The sequence below is a fragment of the Opisthocomus hoazin genome, chromosome 14 (genome assembly GCF_030867145.1).
Source record: "Opisthocomus hoazin isolate bOpiHoa1 chromosome 14, bOpiHoa1.hap1, whole genome shotgun sequence".
In the NCBI taxonomy this organism is placed as follows: domain Eukaryota; kingdom Metazoa; phylum Chordata; class Aves; order Opisthocomiformes; family Opisthocomidae; genus Opisthocomus; species Opisthocomus hoazin.
In genome coordinates, this window is record NC_134427.1 from 17,985,034 (window position 1) to 18,007,680 (window position 22,647).

Consider the following 22,647-nt stretch of genomic DNA (forward strand, 5'->3'; position numbering starts at 1 on the left):
AAATCAGCTATTAATATTGAGAATACGTTAAGAAATGGGAAAGTTAGATGAAATCCCCAGGAGTACAGGTGTTTTGGAGAAGGAAAAGAAATAGGTAGCAGCTTTACAAGGGAACAGTGCTTTGCTTACACCTTGTCACCATCCGCATTAATCACATTTGCAGCAGGCAGCAGCTCTACCTTTCTGTGCAAATGCTTTAACAACCGGTTTAAAAAACTGAACAGGATAGCTGAGTCCCCAGGTTCGCGTAAATGAGGTCATGAACGCCTGCGTAACAAGATAGAAAAGCCATAAACATGGTGGTCGTCGTTTTCAGTCCCTCTTCAGCTGAGGTTTTCTGCAGGTTTCTCAGCCCCTCAGGCTGAGGGCAGGAGGCTCACGCTGCCGCCGAAAGCTGCAGCTTTGCTGTCAGTGACTTTGGTGCAGTGCCCCACGTGCCAGCTACCCTGTGACCCGCTGGTCAGAAACGCCTGGCCCTCCAAAGCAAAAGCGAGTTCAAAAAAAAATATTTTCAAGGAAAAATGACATTAAAGGTCAGAATTGAAAGGCACGCGCTGCGAAACAATCCAGAGAAAACATTTTGATTGATTGAAACTTAAAAAAGCAGCCCTTATATTCAGTGTTTTTTAATTTAATTTTTGTTCCTGAGATGTGTGTGTCTAGAGAGCTATTTTTACCCATCCTTAACTTCAACTGGGACATCGCGTTCTGTGAACACCTGGGTGAGACAATTTCTTTCTGCCCTGTCCTGCTAGCAAACTCAATTTAAAATGAATCAATCATAAGCACGACCCGTACTTACTGCTATATTTTAGTGAGTTATTACTCAGACACCCAGGTATGACAACGTGGCTCATCAGGGGAGCGCAGCGGCCTCGCGCTGGGGATGAATTCAGCCCTGAGCTCGCTGCAGCCCGGTGGGGCCGGCGCGGTGACCGTGGCTGCAGGGACAGGACCGCCTCGCCACTGCCGTGCAGTGCTGCTCAGCGCCAGGAAACATGCTCGGATTTTCCACGGGCGGAAATATCTATGGGGTTCTAACAGCACATTTTCAGCTTGTTTGCAAACAGACCCATCTGCAAGCACGTGCGTACGGGAGCTTTCAAGTGACAAGTGTACTGAGGAAATGTCTGTGACCACAGCAGTTGAGAGAAATGGCTTCTTCAGATGCGTCTCTGGATTTTGGCCGCCTGCTCGCGCACCACATGAAGGCGGCAGCAGCACCGATGGCGTCAGGAAGGACGTGTGGGGCCTGCTTGCCTGTGCCAAGGCTTTTGCCTGCCTCCAAGCAAAAATAAGGAGCACCCCTGTCATTAACAGTGATTAAACACCACCAAAGCCTATGAAAACAACCACTTCTGAGGTAGATCAGCTGGGGGCTGGCGTCTGTGGGCGCTGGACCTGCTGCTGTGGAGCAGGGGCTGAGCTCGGCGCCCGCAGCCTGAGGCAAGCGGCCTGGCGGGGCGGGGACAGTGAGGCCAGCTTGCTGCCTGTAGTTTCTCAACCCTGGGGATATTAAAAATAAGAGCAGAAAACATAATCTGTGCTTTGCAAAGGGCCTTCGGGGTCCTGGTTCACCCTTCTTTGTCCCCCCTTGGGTTAATGCCAGAGGGGACAAGCACCTGATGGCAGCCGCTGGCAGTGATGCCACGCTTCTGGCCTCCCTGCCCCACCCAGGGCGTCCATCAGCCCTGCAGCCATCGTGCACTTCATCGTGTCACGTCCCTGCCGAGCAAGGAGCCTCACGGGCGAAGGGGCTGTGAAACGACACCTCTGTGCACGAGCTGCGATGCTGTGAGGACGTTACAGCCTGCGAAAAAGGAAAACAAAAAGGGGCAAAGGAAAAAAAAAACCACACACACAAAAAAACTGTGCTCGTTCCTCACTCTTCCCCCAGCACTGTCTCACCCTGTGCAGAGGCTTCAGAGGTGTGAACACATCCTGTTTACATCTGGCACCCAGACGGAGGTGCCGAGAGGGGCTGACGGCTGAGGAGCAGTTGGAGGAGCGCAGGGAGGGCTGCCTGGAGACGGCCCCAGCATGGACGCACTGCCCATCTACCATGGTGGCATCACCCGTGAGGCTGGGGAGAAGCTGCTGCTGGCGGCGGGCGCCGACGGCAGCTACCTGCTGCGGGACAGCGAGAGCATCCCGGGAGTCTACTGCCTCTGCGTGCTGTGAGTGCGGCCGGCCCCGCGCCGCTGCCGTCGCCTTCGACGGGGAGCAGGGCAGCAGGGCTGGGAGCGGGGTGCCAGGAAGGGCTGGTCAGACAGTGGTTGATTTCCAACCTTCGCATCCAGAGTATGGGGTGTTTCCACATAGTGATGATAAAATATGTCCTAATATTACCATTTGCGGACACGTGTGAGACTTTTGGCTCCCTGAATTTGACATAAGGCAGACGACTGCATAAGGGGTGTGGGGTTCTTTGTGGAGCGAAGGGCAGCAGATTTTGCCTTGCAGAGCACACGTTTCCTACATAAAATAAAATATAAAGGCATAAAATAAAAAGAGAAAATAGACCTGGAGCATGTAGGAGGGACAAGCAAGGTGCCGTGGAGAAGAGCCAGGCAACTTGACTTGGGATGGCGTGCGCTGACTCTTTGTGCTGGATAATCCTCTTGCTTTCTGCCCGCTGTCTTCTGCTTCTCTCATGCACTCATGGGTGTGCTTAGCAACATCCCCAGGGTCCCCTGTCATCGGGAAGGGTAGCATGGATCGCTGTCATCTAGAACGTGCCTTTGCTTCAGGACTGTCCTTGTTTTGGTCTCAGTCAGGCTGTGTGTCCCAGGAGTCACCAGCCTTGGAGTAAATTACCTGTGAAGTACATGAAATACTGATGGATAACGAACTAAGTGTTAATGTTTCATCAAATAGGTTGAAAGGAGAAAGATCTGGTGGGATGGTCTGTCAGAGAGAGGGTAGAAAGATTTCCCTGAGAGAGCTGGGGCACTTCATCATCACAGGACCTCGTTTTAATGAGGCAATGTAATTACCCTACTTTCAGCAAAAGCAGAAGCCTTGGGAGTCCTGAGAGATAGCGCTGTACAATGAAGTACCATTGCATCAAAAGAATAAAGATGCATCTACCAAGGCTAAACAGACACTTGTGACTTACTTCAGTAGAAGGAATACAAGAGAAAACTGTTTCAGGGCTAGCAAAAAATTGGCTAACAAAGGGCACTTAGGTACCTGGCAAAAAAACAGAAGAGGAAGAGCTGTCCTAAATCAGGTTTTCCACAAATGTCCTGAATGTGTTTCCAAAAACACGTAGCTAAGCCCTGGGTGAGCATTATTATTCCCCTGTTGTAGACTAATAAATGGAGGCATGTAAGAAGGTTATAGGCAATCCAGAAATACACAACCTTCTTTTCAGGGAAGATCTTTGTGACAGAAGACGTATTTTTTCTTCTCTCATGAAATCAGAAGGTGAACCAAGATAGGCGCTACTGCTAACAAATACCTTAACAGCTAGCTGAAAAATGGGAAATATGAAGCATCTTGAGTTATATGAAAATAGAATAGACATAGCAAGAGGTAAGGAGTGCTATGATCCCTGTGATGAGAATAGGCAATAAAAGCAGAATCTCTTTTAAATAACCATCAGAGGAAATGGTGATGTATCTCCTTTAACTTTCAGAAGTCATTCAGCGCAGGCAAAACACTAACGCATTAGAGAAAGGGTCAGGCAGAATGGTACAATGCTGAATAAAATAGAGAATCCTAAAATTAGTCCACCATTAGTCTAAATCAGGGTGCAGGTATGTAACAAGGTCTTTCATCTGCACACAATCAGTTGGGATTTTTTGCTGTATTAGTGGTAATTTCCGTCCTTTGGAAGAAATTTCATGAATGAAATAAAGTATGTAGAAAGAAAATAGGAAGAACAGAAAGGATTGCTAACTCTGAAGCTCTGCAGTCTTAGGAGGAAAAGAAAAGAGAGGTCATTAAGAAACAGAACCCTGTCTAATTGTTTCTGGAAATTATGGGCCACTCATGTCATGTTGCATTAAAACTTATATGTGATAAGCAAAGAGGTAAAAGCAAAAAAATATTACTGTGAACGTTATGCAGGCTTCTTACAGAATGTAGATCCTCAATAAATTTTTTAAAAGGGAAATTTTCAATAGCATCCTGGATAGATCCGGATAAAAAATTAAATGAAAAATGTTATGATGAGTATGGTCTGATATAGACAGAAAGGTGGCTGAAAAACGCTAGAGCTAAGCCTTGGTTCCAATACTTCTTAATATTTCAATTCAGAGCATTATGTAAGGAATAGCAGATACACTAAACAACATATCACACAATAACTTTGGAGACAGTTATCATAAAGATACCAGGAAATGGCCTCACACTGAAGACAGCAATGACAGTGTAAAGAAATGTGGGCCATAAACTAGAGAAGTGCTTTGACAGGCAAGATTTTACCAAAGCAAAGCTCTTCAGTGGAGAGCACGGAGGAGCAAGTAGGGAAGGCATGAGGGATGTAGGTATATATTTGATAGAGAATGCTAAGCCTGGCTTTGGCAAAATAAACCAATGCACCCCAAACCCCAAATTCCAGTCTGAACATCATGCGCAGAGACGAAACTGGTAGCGAACATGTATGTGCATGAGAGCTTTGGTAAAAACTGAGGGAAACACGCAATTGCTGTATTCACCGTTTAAGAAAAATAAAATAAAAGAAAGAGTAAGTACTTCTCTGCTTTTTTATACTTACTTCTAAATAAATAATGGAAATTATTAGGAATAAGGAAATTATTCAGAAATTTACATTTCAGCTCAGAATCCATGCTGAAGATCACTCTAGGAATACCCAGACATATCAGCATTAGGCAAAACATGTATTTAGTGGAAGTACTGAAGTGGTCTTTGAAACATGAGAAACAAAGCTGGTCAGCCATTAGATGTACTGCAAGAAGTATAAGAGCTAAACAAAAAATTTTACATCTTTCCAGTCACTATTTCTAACAGAAGTGAAACTGTTTCATATTGCCAGCGTTGTTTCTATAACTCTTAGAGAAGAAAAACAGAAAACCAGCCCAATTCTCAACAATAAAAACAAGTTCAGCCTGTCTTCTTTCCCCTCTCCCTGCACTTCCCTGGAGAAGTAAAAGAAACCTACCCCCCCCCCCCCCAGCTCCCCAGATCCAAGCCTTCTTAGGGTTCTTCTTTTTTTTTTTTTTACCACGGGGGAAGAAGGGAGTTGTCAAAGTTAAAAGGCACAGTTCTGATGAAGAGAAAAGAAACAGTTATAAAAAAGTCACTAAACAACCACTTGGATGAGAATACTGCCATCAGCTTGAACTCCTGCAGGTGGCTGCTCTGCAGTTCCAGCTGCAGGTACAGTAACTGGTAAGTCCTGTTTAGGCTTAGACATCTCCTTTTTCCAAGAAATTGCATCAGTTTGTAATGCCACCGCCCCCTCCCCTCCCCGGGCACCCCTCAAAAAGCCCTAATGTATTTGGCCAGCCTTTGAGACTCCTGAGGCACGCAAGAAGAGCAGCAGTGTTCACGGTGAGGCTCAGTTGCCTTTTGCTTTTCCAATTAAAAAGTGGAGCCCTGACCTTTAAAAAGGAGAAGAGTCAAAGACTTCATGAATCCCTTACGACTGACACTGATTTTACAGGGGAAGCGTGAAAGAGAGAGGTAGTAGCATAAAACCTGACCTACAGAGATGGGTAACTGTGGCAGGCAAGCCCCTCTTGTTGGAGCATTTGGCTAGACAACTCCGCTTTCTCTCTTCTTTCTCCTGAAATATTGCTTTATCTTCCTTGAAAGCTGCTTTCTGCTGTCCAGAGTCATGATGTGCACATGGCATGCCTACAAACCTTCAAAGAGAGAATGCGTTTTTGGTGTGGCTGTGGCAAAATATGAAGAACCCACTTTCATAAATATTGTAAGAGCACATTTAAACTCTGGATGGAAGAGTAGAAACGTTTTGATTTGCAACAGTGTCCCCTGGGGCTCTTGCAAACAGAGGTGCTGTCTGCAGATTTTGGCAAAATTTTTTAATAGCAGATGCTCCCAAGATCTTCATTGTATGAATACCATTATTAAATTGATAATATGTACTTCAAGGATGTCATTCATCACGTTCTGAACATGTCAACAGAGGAGCACAATTTTGTCCTGGAAATTTTTTGCATTGAAAAGAAATAAGATTTTTACTGTTCCTGAAAACTGAGCTAGAAGAAATACATATGCTTTAAAAAATGTACACGTCTTACCTGTAAACATGTTAGACACTACATGCAGTACGCCAGGGTTTTAGTACCAAAACCTGATTGTTCCAGGGAGCTTTCTTTACCGGGCTGGTCTCCTCTTTGCTCAGTACCCCACTGATGTTTTTAGCACCCTCAGAAATCCTCCATGCACACGGCTCCTAATGAAGTCAACAGGGGACACGGGGCACAGTAAAGGTGGCTAGTTTGAGAAGCAGCCTCTTAAACTGTGCCTGGGAAATGCATAAAGAACTGCCTGGGAGCACCAGAAGCACTGCTTTCCTTCACGGATCTATGGGCACACATGCAGAAACAAGCAGCTAGTGCCTGAATTGGCAAAGATAAAGCATTTGTAGTTTGGGTCTGAAAATTCATATACTTGAAAACACTTGGAATGTTAGCAGTTGTTTCAGGCCTTTAAGTAAGCTAAACATGACATACTTGTCAAACTGTGCATTCAGATTGTTTGTTTGAAACCAGCCATTCATGTACTGTGCCGCATTCAATTCGTAGAGAATAATCAAAAGCTGGAATAGAAAGCAGTTCAGAGCTCATGAAGCAACAGTAATGGCAACAGAGATAGGCTGCAGTCCTATCAGATTTTACGTGTGCTATTTTTTTTCTGTCACCATAACCACAGTGCACAAGTTCAGGCAACGTGCCGAAACTTTCTGATGCGGCATATGCATCAGCTGTACAGCGTGAAGGTGTAACACAGCATCACGAGCCAGCTTCAGCTTAGCATTTCTTTTGTTTCCCATGTAATATTTCTGATAGAAATGGCAGAATAATTGCATTTATTGTAACACCGCACGTAATAATCATCATCATTTAAAATGTAATTTGGAACAAAAGATTCTCTCTGAGGAGGAGCCCCTCAATTCAAGGTTGCCGCTGTAAATATCACATACTATTTTCAGCTCTGGAAAAAAGTTTTCTACTGCACAACGGTAAATTCTACTGAGGTGAGTATTTCAGCTCCCCGCTAATCGGAGTGAGCTTCGCCTTTGCTGAGAAGAACTTGTCTAATGGCCTTCAGATATTCCAGTAGCTTTTCTTGGAAAGATTGTAGAAATACAGTCAGCCTAAACTGTGGGTAGCCACTAGGCTAACGAATCTGTAAATGACAGAATGGGTGCAACCATTAGCTAACAGAACCTGGATTATTTTTGGGCTTGAGTTTTGAGGATTTAGCTGAAGCATGGTTTCAGGTTCAGGGATTTTAAGGTCAGACCGTGCCTACCTTGCTCTGAGAGAAGCAGGAAATCTGGTGATGAGCTACACTGAATCACTCCTAAACAGATGGGAATGTTTCATAGAAATATGGAATAGTAACATTTGCAGGGCTATTGACAGTGTTTTATCTGTTGCAGGACTCGTGAGTTCTGCCTAAAATGATGAAAAAATTTCACCACATAACTTTATTTCATGAGTTTTTGCCTTTGTGAGGTGCTATTCAGGAGGACAGAGTAATCCGTGAAGCTTTGTTACTGGCCCATCATAAAGCAATTTCTTTCTGTTTATCATCTCAGGTTTCAATAAATTCTCCTTTTATTTCCGAATTTGAAGAAATACCTCCTTCAGATGTTGCTTTTGGCTGGCATCACCTTGTACCAGACCAACAAAAACCCTGCTCCGAAAGGCTGCACACTCACTCTTAAAGTAAATCAGTGGCATTCCTACAGATGGTTAGGAGTGTTCAGTGGTAGAAGATGTTGACCATCTTCCACAGAAATCTGTGCATAAATTCAGAGGCATGTCACAAGATTTGCCTTGCGTTTTCAGGCTTCTGTTAATTTCAGAAGAGAAAATCAAGATAATGCATCTGCTTTATAATGCCATAGCATTATGGTAAGCTAATAGTAGTTACAGATTCAATATCATGGGTGAATTTTTTTCCACAGTAAGTGTTGGTAGGGGAATCAGTGACAGAAGTGTAAACTCAAGTGGGTGTGTGCAGAGTGCTGCTGTGAGTTAAGCTACAGTAGTTCTGCTGGGCTTTTCAATGTTGTAAACACTGGTTTAAACTATTTTATTCACTCTTGCTGACACAGAGCTTGTATCTTGCCCATCATCTCAATGTGAATGCTATTTCTTCAGCTTGGGTTAGCTGAGAGGTGGTAATTGCTAAGTTGCTGTACTTTGATTGTATGTTTGAAACCTAAACAAGGCAGGTACCAGGCTGCTTGTCAACCAGAAAATGCAAATTCCAAGACAGAGTGAGAAGATATCAGCTTAAATAGGATTTTCACCTACATTAAATAACAAGACTTTTTGGCCTTTCCTTGATTAATAAACCAAGCAGAAATATAACAATTAAAAACAAAAGAGAAGGAAAAAGGAATAAGTTTAAGAGGATGGCTGGATCGACTGTTTTGTCTTTTTGGCAGCTGTCACCTCTGTTGTCTGGGGGGGGGCCCTGCAGCTTGGGGACCCCTGGACAGGGGAGACCTTGCTGAGCACACACTTGGGACATGCAGGCTCCCAGGCACTGCTGTGGATTCCCCTGATCTTACGAGGTTTGGCTCTGTGGAAGCCATCTCCCACCTCTGTTGTCACTGTGGTGCCCATGCCACCACCCAAGTTGCTGGTCCAGGGTTGTGCACTAGGATGCTGCCTGAGGCTGGTCCCTCTGACCGAGCATCAGACACCTCCGGATAAGGCAGAAGCAGCTGCAGCCTGACCTGTCATGCTCAGCATGTTTTCTGCTGTGTGCCATTGAACCCTAGCTCCGAAAGCCCTGATGCCCCCAGGAGCTCTCCTGCAGTGCTCATCTCCACAGCATTAAGTGGTTTCCAAGCATTATCTCAGTTCATGAGATGAAGAGTTTGTTCACTCTTTTTCACACGAGAGAAACTGTGACACAGGACGCTTGGTTCTGCAGCAAATCCTTTAGCTCTGGGTTCTTGATGTAAGGGGCACATACATCTGCTTCCAAAGCACCCATCTTCTATTCCCAGCTTTTTCACCCCACCATTTTGTGTTGCTCCCAGTTCAAGCCCCATCATGCTTCACCTCTGCATATCCCCTTCCTTACTCTCTCCCAGGGGTTCAATTTTCAATTTTCATTGCTATTCCCTTGCCCAGCTTACATAGACATGGGTCCCCTTTGCTTTCCTTCCACATCCACCCCAACCAGTCCCGATCTTCCTCTCCAAGATGCCCAGTCTAAATTACCACCTGTTTTTTTCCCCGCTAATCCAGACCAGGCAACCTAGATGACTTGAGATCGTTGACACCGCTTAGCTGAGTGCCCATGGTACAGCCAGCCGAGGCATGGTGCAGCTACCACTGCTATCAGCCTTCAGAGGACGCCGCTCTTGCAGCCTACCACTGCTTTCTCGCTCTTCAAGAGATATGCCTTCCTTCAAACACATTTTACATCTGACTCTAAAACTGGGCAAAAACCCCCAACAATTGGAAAATTATATTTTTTTAACATGGGAAGAGCATTGTGTTGCCTAACATGTCCCCTTTTATGGCACTTCTGCATTCTTCCCTAAAAAGGTTGAGGCAAACACCTAAGAGACAAAATTTCGGTCTGAAAGGCTGAAATGTGGCAAAGTTCTAAGAAACTGAGTATGGGCAGTGTACAATGCTCAGGACCACAGTTTGTAGGCCACACCACTGTTTGGTTCTGAAGCAATATTGCAAAGTGAAATTCCAAGGTAAGGTCAGGATGCAAATATACCAGAAGAGCTGATTGATACAGTGCAAAGACATCAGAATAGAAAGCTATGTAAAGAGAAAGAAGTGTATGTCATTTATTGCTGACATGGCTTTCTCGTGTCTCTCAGTCTTTCTCCCTTTAAATTTGTTCTATTTTGGACCCAGAAACGAATACAAATTAGATTAATAAAATTTCCCAACTGAGATACGAAACATTTGGAAATTATTTTAAAATACACCATGCAGCTGAAATGTCATGGTTAATTTTAATCTGCAGCATGTGGCTAATATCCTCTGGCTATTTCAATGGTGCAGAAGATTGTAATTATTCACCTGTTAAAGTAAATGCAGCTGTAACAAGTCTGATCACAGTTGAAAAGGAGGAGTGGAGAGGACAGGTAGACAGATGCTGTCTCAGTATGTCATCTGTGTATGATGCCTTTGTAGCTCTTTGGGAAGAATTATCCAGCTATAAAGAAAAAAGCCTATAATATAAAGTGGACTGCTTCCTGTAGTAGTAACTTTTTCCACATTTTCCTTTGACAAAGTTCTCCCAGTGATGGTACAGAAAGAGTGCTAGTGCAGATCCCAGCTGGTATAACTCATGCTTTGTTATGGAGATGAACAAATCAGTGAGATGGCATAAAAATATCATCAGTGGTGATCAACCCACTCTTCTGTAAGTGCTATCCAATGTTGTCCTTACAACAATGGCTGTTTTCTCCTTCCCTTCATCATCATATTGGCATTTTTTGCCTTTGATCAAAAATTTATAGCGCCTTGTTCATTAAACTGTTCATTCACAGTTACTCCCACCCCTTGAGCTTCACTGGCATGAAAGAGGAGCTTTGCAATTGTGAGTGAGGCTTGCGGCTGTCCTTGGGCAGATGAAGGGATGGGGGAGCCCTTTGTTGGGTCTTTGCCTGGGTGTCAAGAGCGGGTCCTCCTCCAAGATATGCCAGCACCCCAATGTCACTGTAAGAGTGCTCTTTCAAACCCTTCCCTCGGTGATGTGTGTCCATCTCCTGTTGATTTTGTCCAGCAGAGAGAGGAGTTCAGGTCACAGAGAGGTGGACTTGGCCTGCATCTCACCAGGTAACAGTCTCAAAGCAGAAACCGTGTAAGCGGCCCCAAGTGACTAGCAGCATGCCCAGGCCACAGATGTTTGAGTTTTGGCTTTAGCTACGTGGCTACACCACACATAGAATCATCGAGTCACCCTAGGAGCATTTTCTGCTATGAATTGAGTAACAGGCAGAAAACTGAGCTCTGTCCTCATGGTGGCTGGGGAATTTCTCATCTCCTGAAGCCTAAGATCCAGTAAGTGCACTTTTCCACCTGCGTTTGCCCAGTGTTATGTGTTTTGCTCTCTGGAAGATAATTCTCTATACAATCTCAATTTTAATTTCTGTATTTAATTTGTGTTTTAAGAAAAACACCTTGATCTTCCTTCAGACCACACTGATCTCAGTTAATGTTGGGTAGTTTAAATCATACAAACCTTTCTCACAGGAGGCTGTGCCAATGTAGCAGTAAAGAGAACTTGGCTCATCAAAATCATGTCACTCGCACATGGAAGGTAAAAAGCACTTTGAAGTGGTAATGAAGTAAGCTCCTGCTGCTTAACAGAAAGTTTTGATAAGATCATACTCGTCTACTTATCAGAAGAGCTGTAATTCATTTTGCAGAAACAAAGATTCCAATGGAAAGTAGCTAGATGGGAAGATCTGGCTGTTCACCTTCTTAATAAAATCCGTCCTCCTTCCTCTGTGCAGTTCCTTTGAAGATGCAGGTGTGGTGGTCCTGGGCCATCTCCCATCTGCACAGTGGCTGTGATTACTGGTGGCCTCAGAGCCAACAACAGATGATAACGTGTTTTTCAGCTTAAGCACAGCGAACCCCTTCAGGCCTTTCAGTCTTTCCCCCTCTGGGAAAAACATGTATGTTGGTTAGGTGAGTGGAGAGCTCTCACTTGTCCCTCGCAAGGCTGTGACAGCAATGCCGTACTCCTCCCCTTCTCCACGCTGTGCTCACACTGTCCATGCTCCCGAATTCTTGTTCCTTTTTCTGTATCCCATGGGTTTTTAATCTGAGCTATCCTTTGTGCTTTCTCTGGGCCCAGCTGAAATATTTTAAAGTAGATTTTTTTTAAAAATGCAGGATAAGTGGCTACCTTGCACCTTACCCTGCTTTGGCCCTGAATATTACCTTATCTGACCTCTGTTTTTCAATTTGTCCAGCTTAGTAAGCCCTTCTGGCAGAGTGCTGAAAGCCATCAGACGTTTCAGCCAGGGCAGCACCCCAGCACCTCAACCACTTCAAGTCCTGCAATCCCTTAGATAGAGCAAATGATGGAAGAAACAACAGATGGTAGCTTTCCAGGCAACTGAGCCATTTGTGGAAAAATCCGATTTTAAAGAGACTGAAGCAGTGAGAATGCTTTGGGACAACCAAGAACAAGCATGGGTAATATGCACAGTGTATTCTTAAAAACAGGAGGCAAGAGAGTGAGTTTTAGATTTTTACATACTGATTCTGTTGGTTTTGAGGCTTGAAAAAAATCAGTGTGGAAATGGTCAGATACCCACTTCAAAGAGAGGCGACAAAATGCCAGGACCTCTCTGGTGTTTCCCAGTACACTATGGCCTGTACAGTGCTGGTTTCAGTAACCATATATTGGCTGGTGTACTACATATGTAGGTGCAGGAAAGCCCCTCGTGATTTCTAAAAAGACAATACTGGTGTGAACACCAGCTACTCATGAAAAGCTGACAAAAGAGGCACAGCGCTCAGAGGTTTTAAGAAAGGGTGTGATAGTAAGAGATGGTCTAAGGGCCCTAACGGGAGACATTGGATTCCCTGAGCATGAACATATCTAGTGGCTGAGAGGGATGTGCTTTTAAACAACTGGGCTTGAGCTGTGGCCTCAAACACCTGTGACCGTGGTGCCATGGCATGGCCAGGAGAACCGTGTAATCCTTCCACGTCCTTCCCTCCTCCCGCAGCCTCAGCGGGTTGCTCACATCTCTTCCCGAATGCCCTTTCTGGGCTTGTCCAAATCCTTGATGGACTGCAGCAGTTGAGCTTGCTGGGGGAAGAAGCAGCTGGTTTGCTCCTTAGGTTTCCATGGAGTGAGTATAGCTGGGCACCTTTCATGTCCGTCTGGTGCCCGGTGGAAAGTTGCGTCTCTGGGGAAAATGGTCCCATGCTCACCATGAAGACGTGGATGAGGTTGTGGTGGGATTGTGGGTCTGCACCAATCACTTTCCCATACCCGAGGAGGAGGAGGAGGGCTGTGCCTCAGCTGCTTCACGGGGATTTGGTCCCTGCAGCAGCCCCGATGGGACGGAACCGCTTTGTGTCTTCCGCCTCCCTATTTTATCACAGTGGGAGTCGAGTGGTGGAGGGAGAGCTCGCAAATCACGACAGGCATTTTTGCTCCTGCTTTGTGGGGTTATAGCAGTGTGACAACTGTTAACAACTTCCTGCTTGGGTAAATTATATCAGACACCACTTTGCAGAGGTTGCCGTAATGACTTTTTAACAAGAATTTATCCAGGAGCCATGACACAGAGCGTAAGTAATTGCAATCATACGGTATCTGTGTCATTGATGGTTTCTGCTGTTTTGTAGTAACTACTATAATACCATGTATAATTGGAAAGAAATACAGTATTTTTCTGCTTTATTAAGAAGAAGAATTGATGCTGAAATAGGGAATGGTCCCTAAAATCCTGCTGTGTATTAATGTAAATCTGTGCAGTGTGAAATACAATCTTTCTTATCTGATACTGTCTAAACGAACCTTGTGCCCACGGAACTCGTATCAATTATCTTGGCTTCTGAGTTAAATTTGTAGATATTGGTGTAATAAGCCACCATGTAAATCATTCGCTGTGTTGGGTTCGTAAGAGAAGCAAGACTGACTCTGGACATGAGTATGTCTTGTGCTATTAGTGTTTGACTCCTTATTCTCGAAAGACTAAATAGGATTTAAAAAGAAGGAAGATTCTGCACTTTTATAAGTCTCCTTTATCAGTATTTGAGAATTAGCAGTGTACAGGCAAGGCAAAGAGTAATTTACCTCGCTTTTGTGGGTCTAGCTTTCCAAATAAATTACACTCATGCTATTGCTTCTGGGAACATCTGCATTTAAATCAATCACAGTACAGTGATGCTCTCTGCCAAGAACACACCCTCTCTTTTTCCAGGGGAAGTATGTCTGGCGTGTGTCAGTAAAAGCAGGTCACTGAAATACATTGAAAATGCTGAGGTGGGAATGAAAGCAAAGTCACTTAACCCAGAATAGTGCTAAACTAGATTTTACTCAGACCAATCCCTCTCATCCAAAAAGAACTCAGCAGGTTGAACACTGCTTCTGACATGCGCCTCCGGTTTTTTATCTAGCTGGATTCACCTTTAGGGGTGAATTTATTTTTAAGGAAAGGTTAGCAGATGAACTGGCTCCCACATAACAGAGTGTACCTCTTGTGAACCCTGATGGTAGAAATGAGTAATAAATACCTATCGATTTTTTTTTTTTCACAGGCACCAGGGTTACGTTTATACCTACAGAGTGTCCAAGACAGAAACTGGGTCCTGGAGTGCTGAGGTATGTACTTCTCCTTTCTCTTCTGAAAATGTCTACATCCCGGTTGATGTTCGTATTGATTTAATGAAATATATTCAAATTATTCATGTTTCTGCATTGTCTGATTTTCATCAAAGGTAATCGATCTTGAGTTTGCCCATCACTAAGATGTCTTGGTGCCACTTCTGACAGTCTTGAACTCATAAATTAATTCCCTGTTACATTTCAACTGTTGCATAATGCATTATTTTGCATCATTTTAAATGGCAAAAATACTGTGTTTTTATAATCTGACAGGCACAATCAGTTCCCTTCTATCCCATGTACTATTAATGTGAGAATATTTAAGGAAATTATTTTCAATATCTACAGTGTTTTAAAGTTAATTTCTCTCCAGATTAATGAATCATTGGCGCAAAACATACATAGGGTAGTCCAAATTTGATACAAAATATGTTTTCATACATCTGATAATAAACTGGCAATTCAAGTGTAGAACACCACTTACAATACAGACAACTGTTTAGGTTGCTGGAATCGGGATGCTAACCTGGATTTCTTTTATGAAGGTCGTGTTCTTTGGACGTACTCTGTGTATTATTTCATAATTAGCTTTCTGTTTGCACATTAATGAGCGTGATTACAAAAACATTAAGTAATTTCTAGACAGGCATAATTCCTTGGCCATTATTATAATAGAAGTGGTTGCAGCTCTGGAAGACGGGACTGATTCCTGGGGTTACTGGGAAACAGACTGGGGAGTAAAAGTGACTCCCATTCCTGCGGAGTCAATAATTATCCGGGTCACCCTTGGGAATGGTACCCAGGAATAATGGGGCTCATTCGTTCCTGTAAGGCATCAGGAGCACCCTGTAGCTTCACACTGCCTGAGCGAGAGGGTTTTTGGGATGGGGTGGGGGCTGTAGGGCGCCCAGCCTGCCAGGGCAAGCACTGGTGTCTCAGAAAGGACGCCGGGACCCCTGGGGACCCCCACCTGCAGAGGATAATTCCCTGAGTGAGGCTGCAGCCTGCTTTGGCCCCAGGTAATGGCAGTGTCTGCAGTGAGGTTTTTCTGGTGTTATGTGATCTCCATGATCTCCCCTGGCTTCCTACGTATGGGTCTTGGGCTTTCCCTCGCTGTATTTCAGGCAAACCTTATCTCTGTTTCACAGCATAAGTGTCCTGAAGGGCCGTGACTCTGTATGCTATAGAGTATACAATATGTGTATAGATATATATATATACACTGTATGTGTATCTATACTCTATGTATAGATAGGCCAGAGTACATCCTCTGCAGGGAACAGTGCTCGCTAGAGACCCGTGATGCCAACCCTTCCTTTAAGCAAATAGAAACGTTTAGGTAAATGTCACTAAGACCACGCTGGCCTCAGCTGTTAGAAACAGCAGCCTAAATCCAGCTTCTGCCTCCAAGGCCAAAACAGGCTCCAGCTGGTGCTTTCCTGTCTCTGTCTCCTTCCCTGTGGCTGGCTGCTCTCTGAGCAAGCGCGGGTTGCACCCATCTGTGCAGGACTGAGCAGGGGAATTCAAGCAGTGCCGGTAAAACCCCAGCCAGCGCGAAGCCTCCGGCTGGTGACGGCGAGGCAGGATGTAGCCCATGACTGTTGCGTGAGAGCAGCGTCCTCCGGGTGGGACTACGCTGGCAGGACCGATGCTCGTCCTCCCGTGACTTTGGTGGGGAGGGGTTATCACGAGAATGGCCTGAAGGCGTTAACAGAAACATTGGATTTTTGATGAAAAGCAGACACAGCTGCATTTCACCATGTATGAAAAGATGCTAATGTAGAAATACGGAAAAGCTCCCACTTTGAACAAATAGGGAACATTTTGCTGCTGCCTTTGTACAAGAGCTAGAGAGGAATACTCAATGAACACATAAGCCAGTATCGAATGCTAAGAGAAAGGCTTGAAAGGGGTCATGTTCATGTCTGGATTTAGTGGTGTAAGGGCTTCACCTCCCCAGTAAGTGCCAGGTAGCTCTCTAGATTGTCTTACTGGTGTTTCCAGGCTGAAAGTATCTTAGTGATAAACCCACAGGCTGAAGGTTAAATCACTGGCTGCAATAAATCAGGGTTAGAAACAGCAAAAGATCACTTGGGAATTTGTCTAATATGCACGGCAGACTCTGGGTTTCTCTTGTAGTGATTAAGAACTTGTCCCTCTTCCAGCCTTGTCTCAGCACACTGCTGGAAACTGCCCTTAGTGCAGGGCGGCCACGATGGCCCGGGGGAAGAGGGAGAACCGTACGGCTCATTGGCTCGCTTGAAGTTGGCACATCAGGGGTCCAAGTGAAGGGCTGGCTCCTTCCCGCCAAGGTGTGGGTGTTTCTGAGGACAAGGCTTCTGTGCCAGTGCCCGGAGCCCAGCACAGATACCCGAGCCTGGCACAGATGCTCGGCCCCCCCCCCCAGCAGCCCCTCTCACCTCTCACCCTTTGGCTTCGCAGACAGCGCCCGGGGTCCACCGGAGGCTCTTTCGGAAAGTGCACAACCTCATTTCGGCCTTCCAGAAACCCGACCAAGGCATCGTAACCCCCCTGCAGCACCCGGTCGTCAACCACATGAAAGCCAAATACCCGCCAGGTACTCGTGGGGCGGAGGGAGCCTCGGCTGTGGCTGAGCAGAGGGGACAGAGGCCTGAGCCTTGTCTGCATCTCTGACCTGAACTACCCAGCAGGGTGGCAGTGCCAAAAATACACCCTGACTTTGCAACTGTGTGATGGAAATGCTGGTGCTCAGGGGCTCATTAGGGCTAGGATCTGTCAATGTGATGAGAAAATGGATTTTGAATATCTATTCTGGAGTGCTACACCGGCCGGGCTACCTGCCCTGCCCAGCACCCTCGCTCATGTAGGTGCGAACCTTCTGATCTGCCCATTTTCTTGCAGTGCTCAGCCTTTTGTATCTTTGTTTTTCTTAGGGAGAAATGAAGGCCATGACTTCCACCTGCAGCCATCATGAAGACACTTCCCCAAGTGTGACATAACCATATCTTCCAGTGTCTCCTCTAGCCCGTGCTCTAGAACAGAACGATTCATACGATAGTTAATACAACTCCGTGAGTTCTCTTGTAACATTTGCAGAAATGTGTATTTCATAGAATTTCTAGCTCAAAATTTAGAAGTTTTAAGTTTCAGAATGCTTTGAATTTAGTTGTTTGTTTTTTTTTTGTAAGAGAGGGGATAAAAAAAATCAACTACTAAATAGTGTAGTGTCTTCTTTTCTCTTTGTGTCCTCAGGTACAAAATATTTTTCACTTCAAGATTAGTTCCTCATTAATAATTAGTTAGTAATTTTACATTACTTAACTTTGGCCTCTGCTTTGCTTTGTTGTGGTTGGCATTTATGCAGCACTGGGCAAGTCCCCTTTCATAGCCTAAGGAAAATTGCTGACATTAACGTGTCCTTGCCTTGGGTGGGCTGTGTGACTGTCATTCATACAGTTCCAAAAGAGATTCCAGAATCGGCACTGTGAGGATCCCCGCTAACTGAGTTCCAGTCCTGGCAGGCTCTCTGCCCTGTACCTCAGCAGAACCGGCTGCCACTGCCTGGCTCTACAAAAATCTGTCGTTTGCACCAACGACCAAAAGCTGAAGCAACGCGCTGAAGAGCCAAGCTCAACCAGCGAAGTGGAGAATGTCGTTCTTTGCTTTTTGATGTTCTCTGTACTTGAAACAAACCACCCCTGCGCGCCATTTAAAAAAATAACTTCTTTTTGCATGACATTTTCCTGTGCTTTTCTTAACCTACCCATGTGTGCTTCCATGCTGCTGCTGGGCTCCTGAGGGGAGAGGTTGGACTCTGCAGGACTTGTCAGCTGTGCAGGGTTAGCACAGGGCTAGCTCCAGAGAACATGGAGCACGTGCCTTTTACACGCAGGTTTTAACAAGCATGAGGACACTGCCCTGCCTGAACTGGGAAACACTTTTGAACAGGCTGGCTGTCCTACAGCCCTCTTGTTTCAGGAACCAGCGCTGCGTCTGCACTGCCATCAAAGGGTGGCAGACCCGCTCCGGGCTGACTCTGTGGGGGTTAAAGCCCCTCAGCCCATAGTCGTCTTCGTATCCTGGATCCTGCCTTGTTTTCACTTCACTAAAGGCAAGCTGGATGAGAATAGTGACCGAGCTAAATGGGCTGCAAGTGCAGGATTCACCAAGGTTATGCTGCTCCAAGCAGCATTTGATAAAGCTGGAAGGTTTACCTTTTTTTTGTTTTGTTTCCCCGTAAGTGTCTGTGTGCCAGGGAGAGTGTGCGAGTGGGAAAGGGCAAGCAATAAAACATTTCCTCTGAAGCACAACGGTCTTACCTTCACACAGTGCCATACAGTGGCAGACCCAGCATGATTTACTCTTTAATAAAATATTTAAAAGCTGGTTGTTGGGGTTTTTTTTCATCATTACATAATTCAGTAAACGCCAGCCATGGAGGCACTGAACTGACCACCGCCAGCACAGAGCGCAGCACCAGATGCTCTGCTGTCGCTGGTGCCTATTGAACCTCGCCCTCCTCTGTGCCTTAAAGGCTTCCCGGCTTGCTGCAGGGCTGCCATGGCTGGTCCCTGGCCGTTCCTCTCCGGCTTCGGCTTCGTGCTCCCACAAACCATCCTTCCCCGAAGCCAGTCGACTTGTAGGAGCCCTTTTGCTTTCTAAGTGCTGGGTCTAAACTCCTGGTTTAGCTGGCCTCTTCTGGGAGCAGGGAAGGGTGTGCTTGGAAGTGGTCCCTGGCAGGTGACGGCACAGTGGTGGGGATAAACCAACGTAGTGAGAAGCGCTTTGCCCAGGGGCTGTTTCCTACAGACATGTCCTATCGGCTTCAAGCAAAGGCTGAGGCTGTCAGCGCTGCATGCGCAAACCCCGTGGCACGAGAGTGGCAGCCGCTCGTCCGCCCTGCGGTGCAGTGAGCTGAGGATAACTGGTTTGTCTATGGGTGACTCTGGCAATGCTTTGTTCTTCTAAAAAAGTACATAAAATAGGCCAGAAGATGCCATTTTTATTTAGAGCTGAGAATGTCATTTCAGTTTGTGATGTAAATTATTAAGACGGAGGCTTGTTTGTGTTGTTTCTTTTGGGTACTCAAGAGTCTGGAATTGCTCTGGGCTCAAACAAGGTGGAAACAGAGAGAGAAGCTCACGGTACCTGCGGGACAAGGAGTCGGTGTCTGGTTATGGGAACAGTAATATGGAAATTCTATAGATTTCATGCATTGACTTTGGTGTGAAGAGCTACAGATCCTTTCAGAGAGCAGCAGCCACATTTTGTGGGCATGACTTCACCAGACAACGGCTGTACCGCCCGCTTCTTCCTTCCCACACCACCGAGGCCAGGCCACAGCCACACTGGGACGCAGCCCCTCGCTGCTGCAGGTGCTCTGCCCCGTCCCTCCCCTTCCCTGGGTGCCGCAGCCCTGGCTCTGACAGCTGAGTTTTGCAGCTCAGCACAGGGACTCTGCGTCCCCTGCCCTGGCCCTCCCCACTCTGCCTTCTCCCCAGCAAAGGCGATGCCGCTCCTCTGCAGCGACTAACCCTGCAGCAGCTCTGGTTTTGCCTCCCTTGAGCCCTCCCCTGCTCCCCGGCTGCGGCCACGACAGACCTCCTGTGGAGACAAACCAACATCATCGCCCAGGCTGGTTTTCTTCCCTCTCCTACCAGAGCACCCCTTTGGTCTCCCTTCCTTCGCTTCCATCCAACACCGCCCAGGCTGGTTTTCTTCCCTCTCCTACCAGAGCACCCCTTTGGTCTCCCTTCCTTCGCTTCCATCCAACACAGCTCCTCGGCCTTGGCCCTTGTGCTGGGTTATTGCCCAGCCCAGCTGATCTCATCTGTTTTTCACCACGTCGCCTTCCCTTTAGCCTTAACCATGCCTCCTGCCCGGCCAGTTCACCGTCTCCTCCTCTCTGCTGCGTGCACGGGGCGTTTTACTTTTCCTCAGGCGCCTACCTTCGACACGCAGAGTCATTCATCACCGTCTGTTTGAAGCAGCTGTACAGAACACGCAGGTATTTAAACTTTGCTCCTCATCCCCTACCACCACCGTTGACCTCACCCACTCATTTCTTGGGAGTGCAAAGGCATTTAGCTGAATCTTTTTCTCCCTCTTGCTTTTTCTGATTAGATGTAATGACCTGTGCACAGAAACCAGCTGTGATTTCGTCTGCAGTGAAACCTGCGGAGTTACATGCATGAACTTTGGTGAATCAGAAGCAAAATTAAATCTTGCTAGCAACCTGCTGCCCCCCAGCATTTCAATCAACCAGTACTGTCTGAAGATCTTCTTTAGCTGTGTGGAAGCACCTTTTGCAGAGACGACTACAGTATTCCCAAACACATGGTGTAAACAAAGACAGCATCACACACCATCAGTTTGCACCTTTATTTTTTAAAAATGAAATAGTCAAAGTACTTTCTTTTTCAAATATTGACACATAATATATTAACTTTCAATATTTACAGCGTGTTGCTGGGATGTTCTTGTAGAAAATGCATGCTTCTGGTCTGAAATCCATAGCAAAATGCATCAGACCATTTAACTGCAGCCATATAACATAAACCTGTACAGTATCCAGTCACTACTCAGCACAGGAGTTAGAGCAGGAATAAAAAAATTGGGATCTATTGTTTCCTAGCAACGAGGCTGAGGCCATTAGAACACAATTTCTGTAAGATCAGAACCTCTAACCGGTGTTAGTCAGAAACTGAAGATCTTGGCATACATTGTAAACATTTTTACTGTTGATGAGAAAGCTAAAAAGGAACGTTACTTTGACATATATTGTATGCTATGCTTCTCTTCCTCGTTTATTGACACTTCTGCCTGAAGAGTATGAAGACTTTAATGTTTTATCATGGTTCATACAAGTAAAATACCGTCAAGGACACGATCTGATATACTAACATTTATTAAAAGGCTAAAGTCCACCACGAGATCTAAGGAAAAACTGGAAATTGTCAAACACGTTTCCTTAGACGAATAATGGCAGCTGACAAACGCCCGGACAAATCCACAGCGAGTCCGACTCCACTGGCCCCAGTTTCTGCCGAGAAGCGATTCCTCTGACAGTCGGGGCGCTTTCGACCTGCTAACATTTAGTATCAAGTGTGGGTTTAGGTAACAGTCAGTGCTTGGCAGGGAAAACCCTTACAGCTGCTGGCGGCAGCTGGATCTGATTCGATCGCCCAACAGCGAATCCCGCCTGAGCGAGCCAACACCCGGCCAGGGATCTGCCAACCCCTCTCACCTCTGGAACCGGGCTTTGCCTTCCAGCAGCACCCATCGCCACCGCCCACCTACGAGAGGCTGCTGGGCGAGCCCAGCCCTGGGCGACGGCGCGGCGGGGTTCGGTGGAGCACCTGGCTGGGCACCGCGGCTTCGGCCAGAAAGAGCGGCTGCGGCCGCCCCGCGAGCCTGCGACGGGGAGGACGCTATGGAGCTCCGACCAAACAGCTAGGATGTGTATACCGAGGTGCACATCGACCAGTTCATATATATTTATTTGGCTATGTTCTACATAGATATCTATACATATATATTTATACCTTTGAAATGTTCTAGATTTGCTAAATAAATATGAAAGCAAAGGAAACATTACTTGTACACACTGTTTGTTTGGCTGTCATAAAAAATATAGCACATCTTTCTCATGGTAGGTACTTTGCTACAGGATAGTGTGCAACAGTGGATTTATTTTATTTTTTCACTTTCAGAACCTTGTTTGCAGTGCTGAACACTAGCATCAAATTATCTGATCTAAAGAACAGTATAAATTTCCATGCCATTATTTTTCTTTTTTGCTTTTTCTCATTTGGGTCTCTAGGCTATAGTGCAAAATTGAAAAAAAAAAAAAAAAAGAAAACTACAAAAAATGACACTGAGAAATTGGTCTAACTACTAGGAAAAAAAAAATATGGAGACCGAAATGTTCCCTGCCTCCATCTGGGGTTGTTCATGAACAAGATGGTACAAAGCCATTTGTCTGCTGTCGTTCTCTTGATCACTGCTGGCCGGCCCACGAGTAGCTACAACTTCAGTCTCCAGTGCTCTGTCAGCAATAACTCCTGTCTTCAGCACTGTCATCTCAACATGACTTCTTTATTTAGTTTCCTAAACTTCTGAAACTGCTATGATGAAGGCATTTTTTTGCTTTTG

At 45.7% G+C, this 22,647-nt stretch overlaps 1 protein-coding gene across 1 annotated transcript; it reads left to right on the forward strand.

Moving 5' to 3' along the window:
* The first annotated feature begins 1,988 nt into the window (after window positions 1–1,988).
* On the forward strand, window positions 1,989–18,839 carry SH2D1A (SH2 domain containing 1A). Its single transcript, XM_075435504.1, has 4 exons — window positions 1,989–2,177; window positions 14,445–14,508; window positions 16,954–17,089; window positions 17,427–18,839. The coding sequence occupies exons 1-4, from the start codon at window positions 2,041–2,043 to the stop codon at window positions 17,465–17,467; spliced, it is 378 nt and encodes a 125-aa protein (XP_075291619.1). The 5' UTR covers window positions 1,989–2,040; the 3' UTR covers window positions 17,468–18,839.
* Window positions 18,840–22,647: the final 3,808 nt, after the last annotated feature.

Bases quoted from the DNA above. Each gene is read 5' to 3' on its own strand.
- SH2D1A (XM_075435504.1), top strand. From the start codon at position 2,041: ATGGACGCACTGCCCATCTACCATGGTGGCATCACCCGTGAGGCTGGG. The intron at 14,509-16,953 runs GTATGTACTTCT...TTGGCTTCGCAG, and splicing joins CTGGGTCCTGGAGTGCTGAG to ACAGCGCCCGGGGTCCACCG. The intron at 17,090-17,426 runs GTACTCGTGGGG...TGTTTTTCTTAG, and splicing joins GAAAGCCAAATACCCGCCAG to GGAGAAATGAAGGCCATGAC.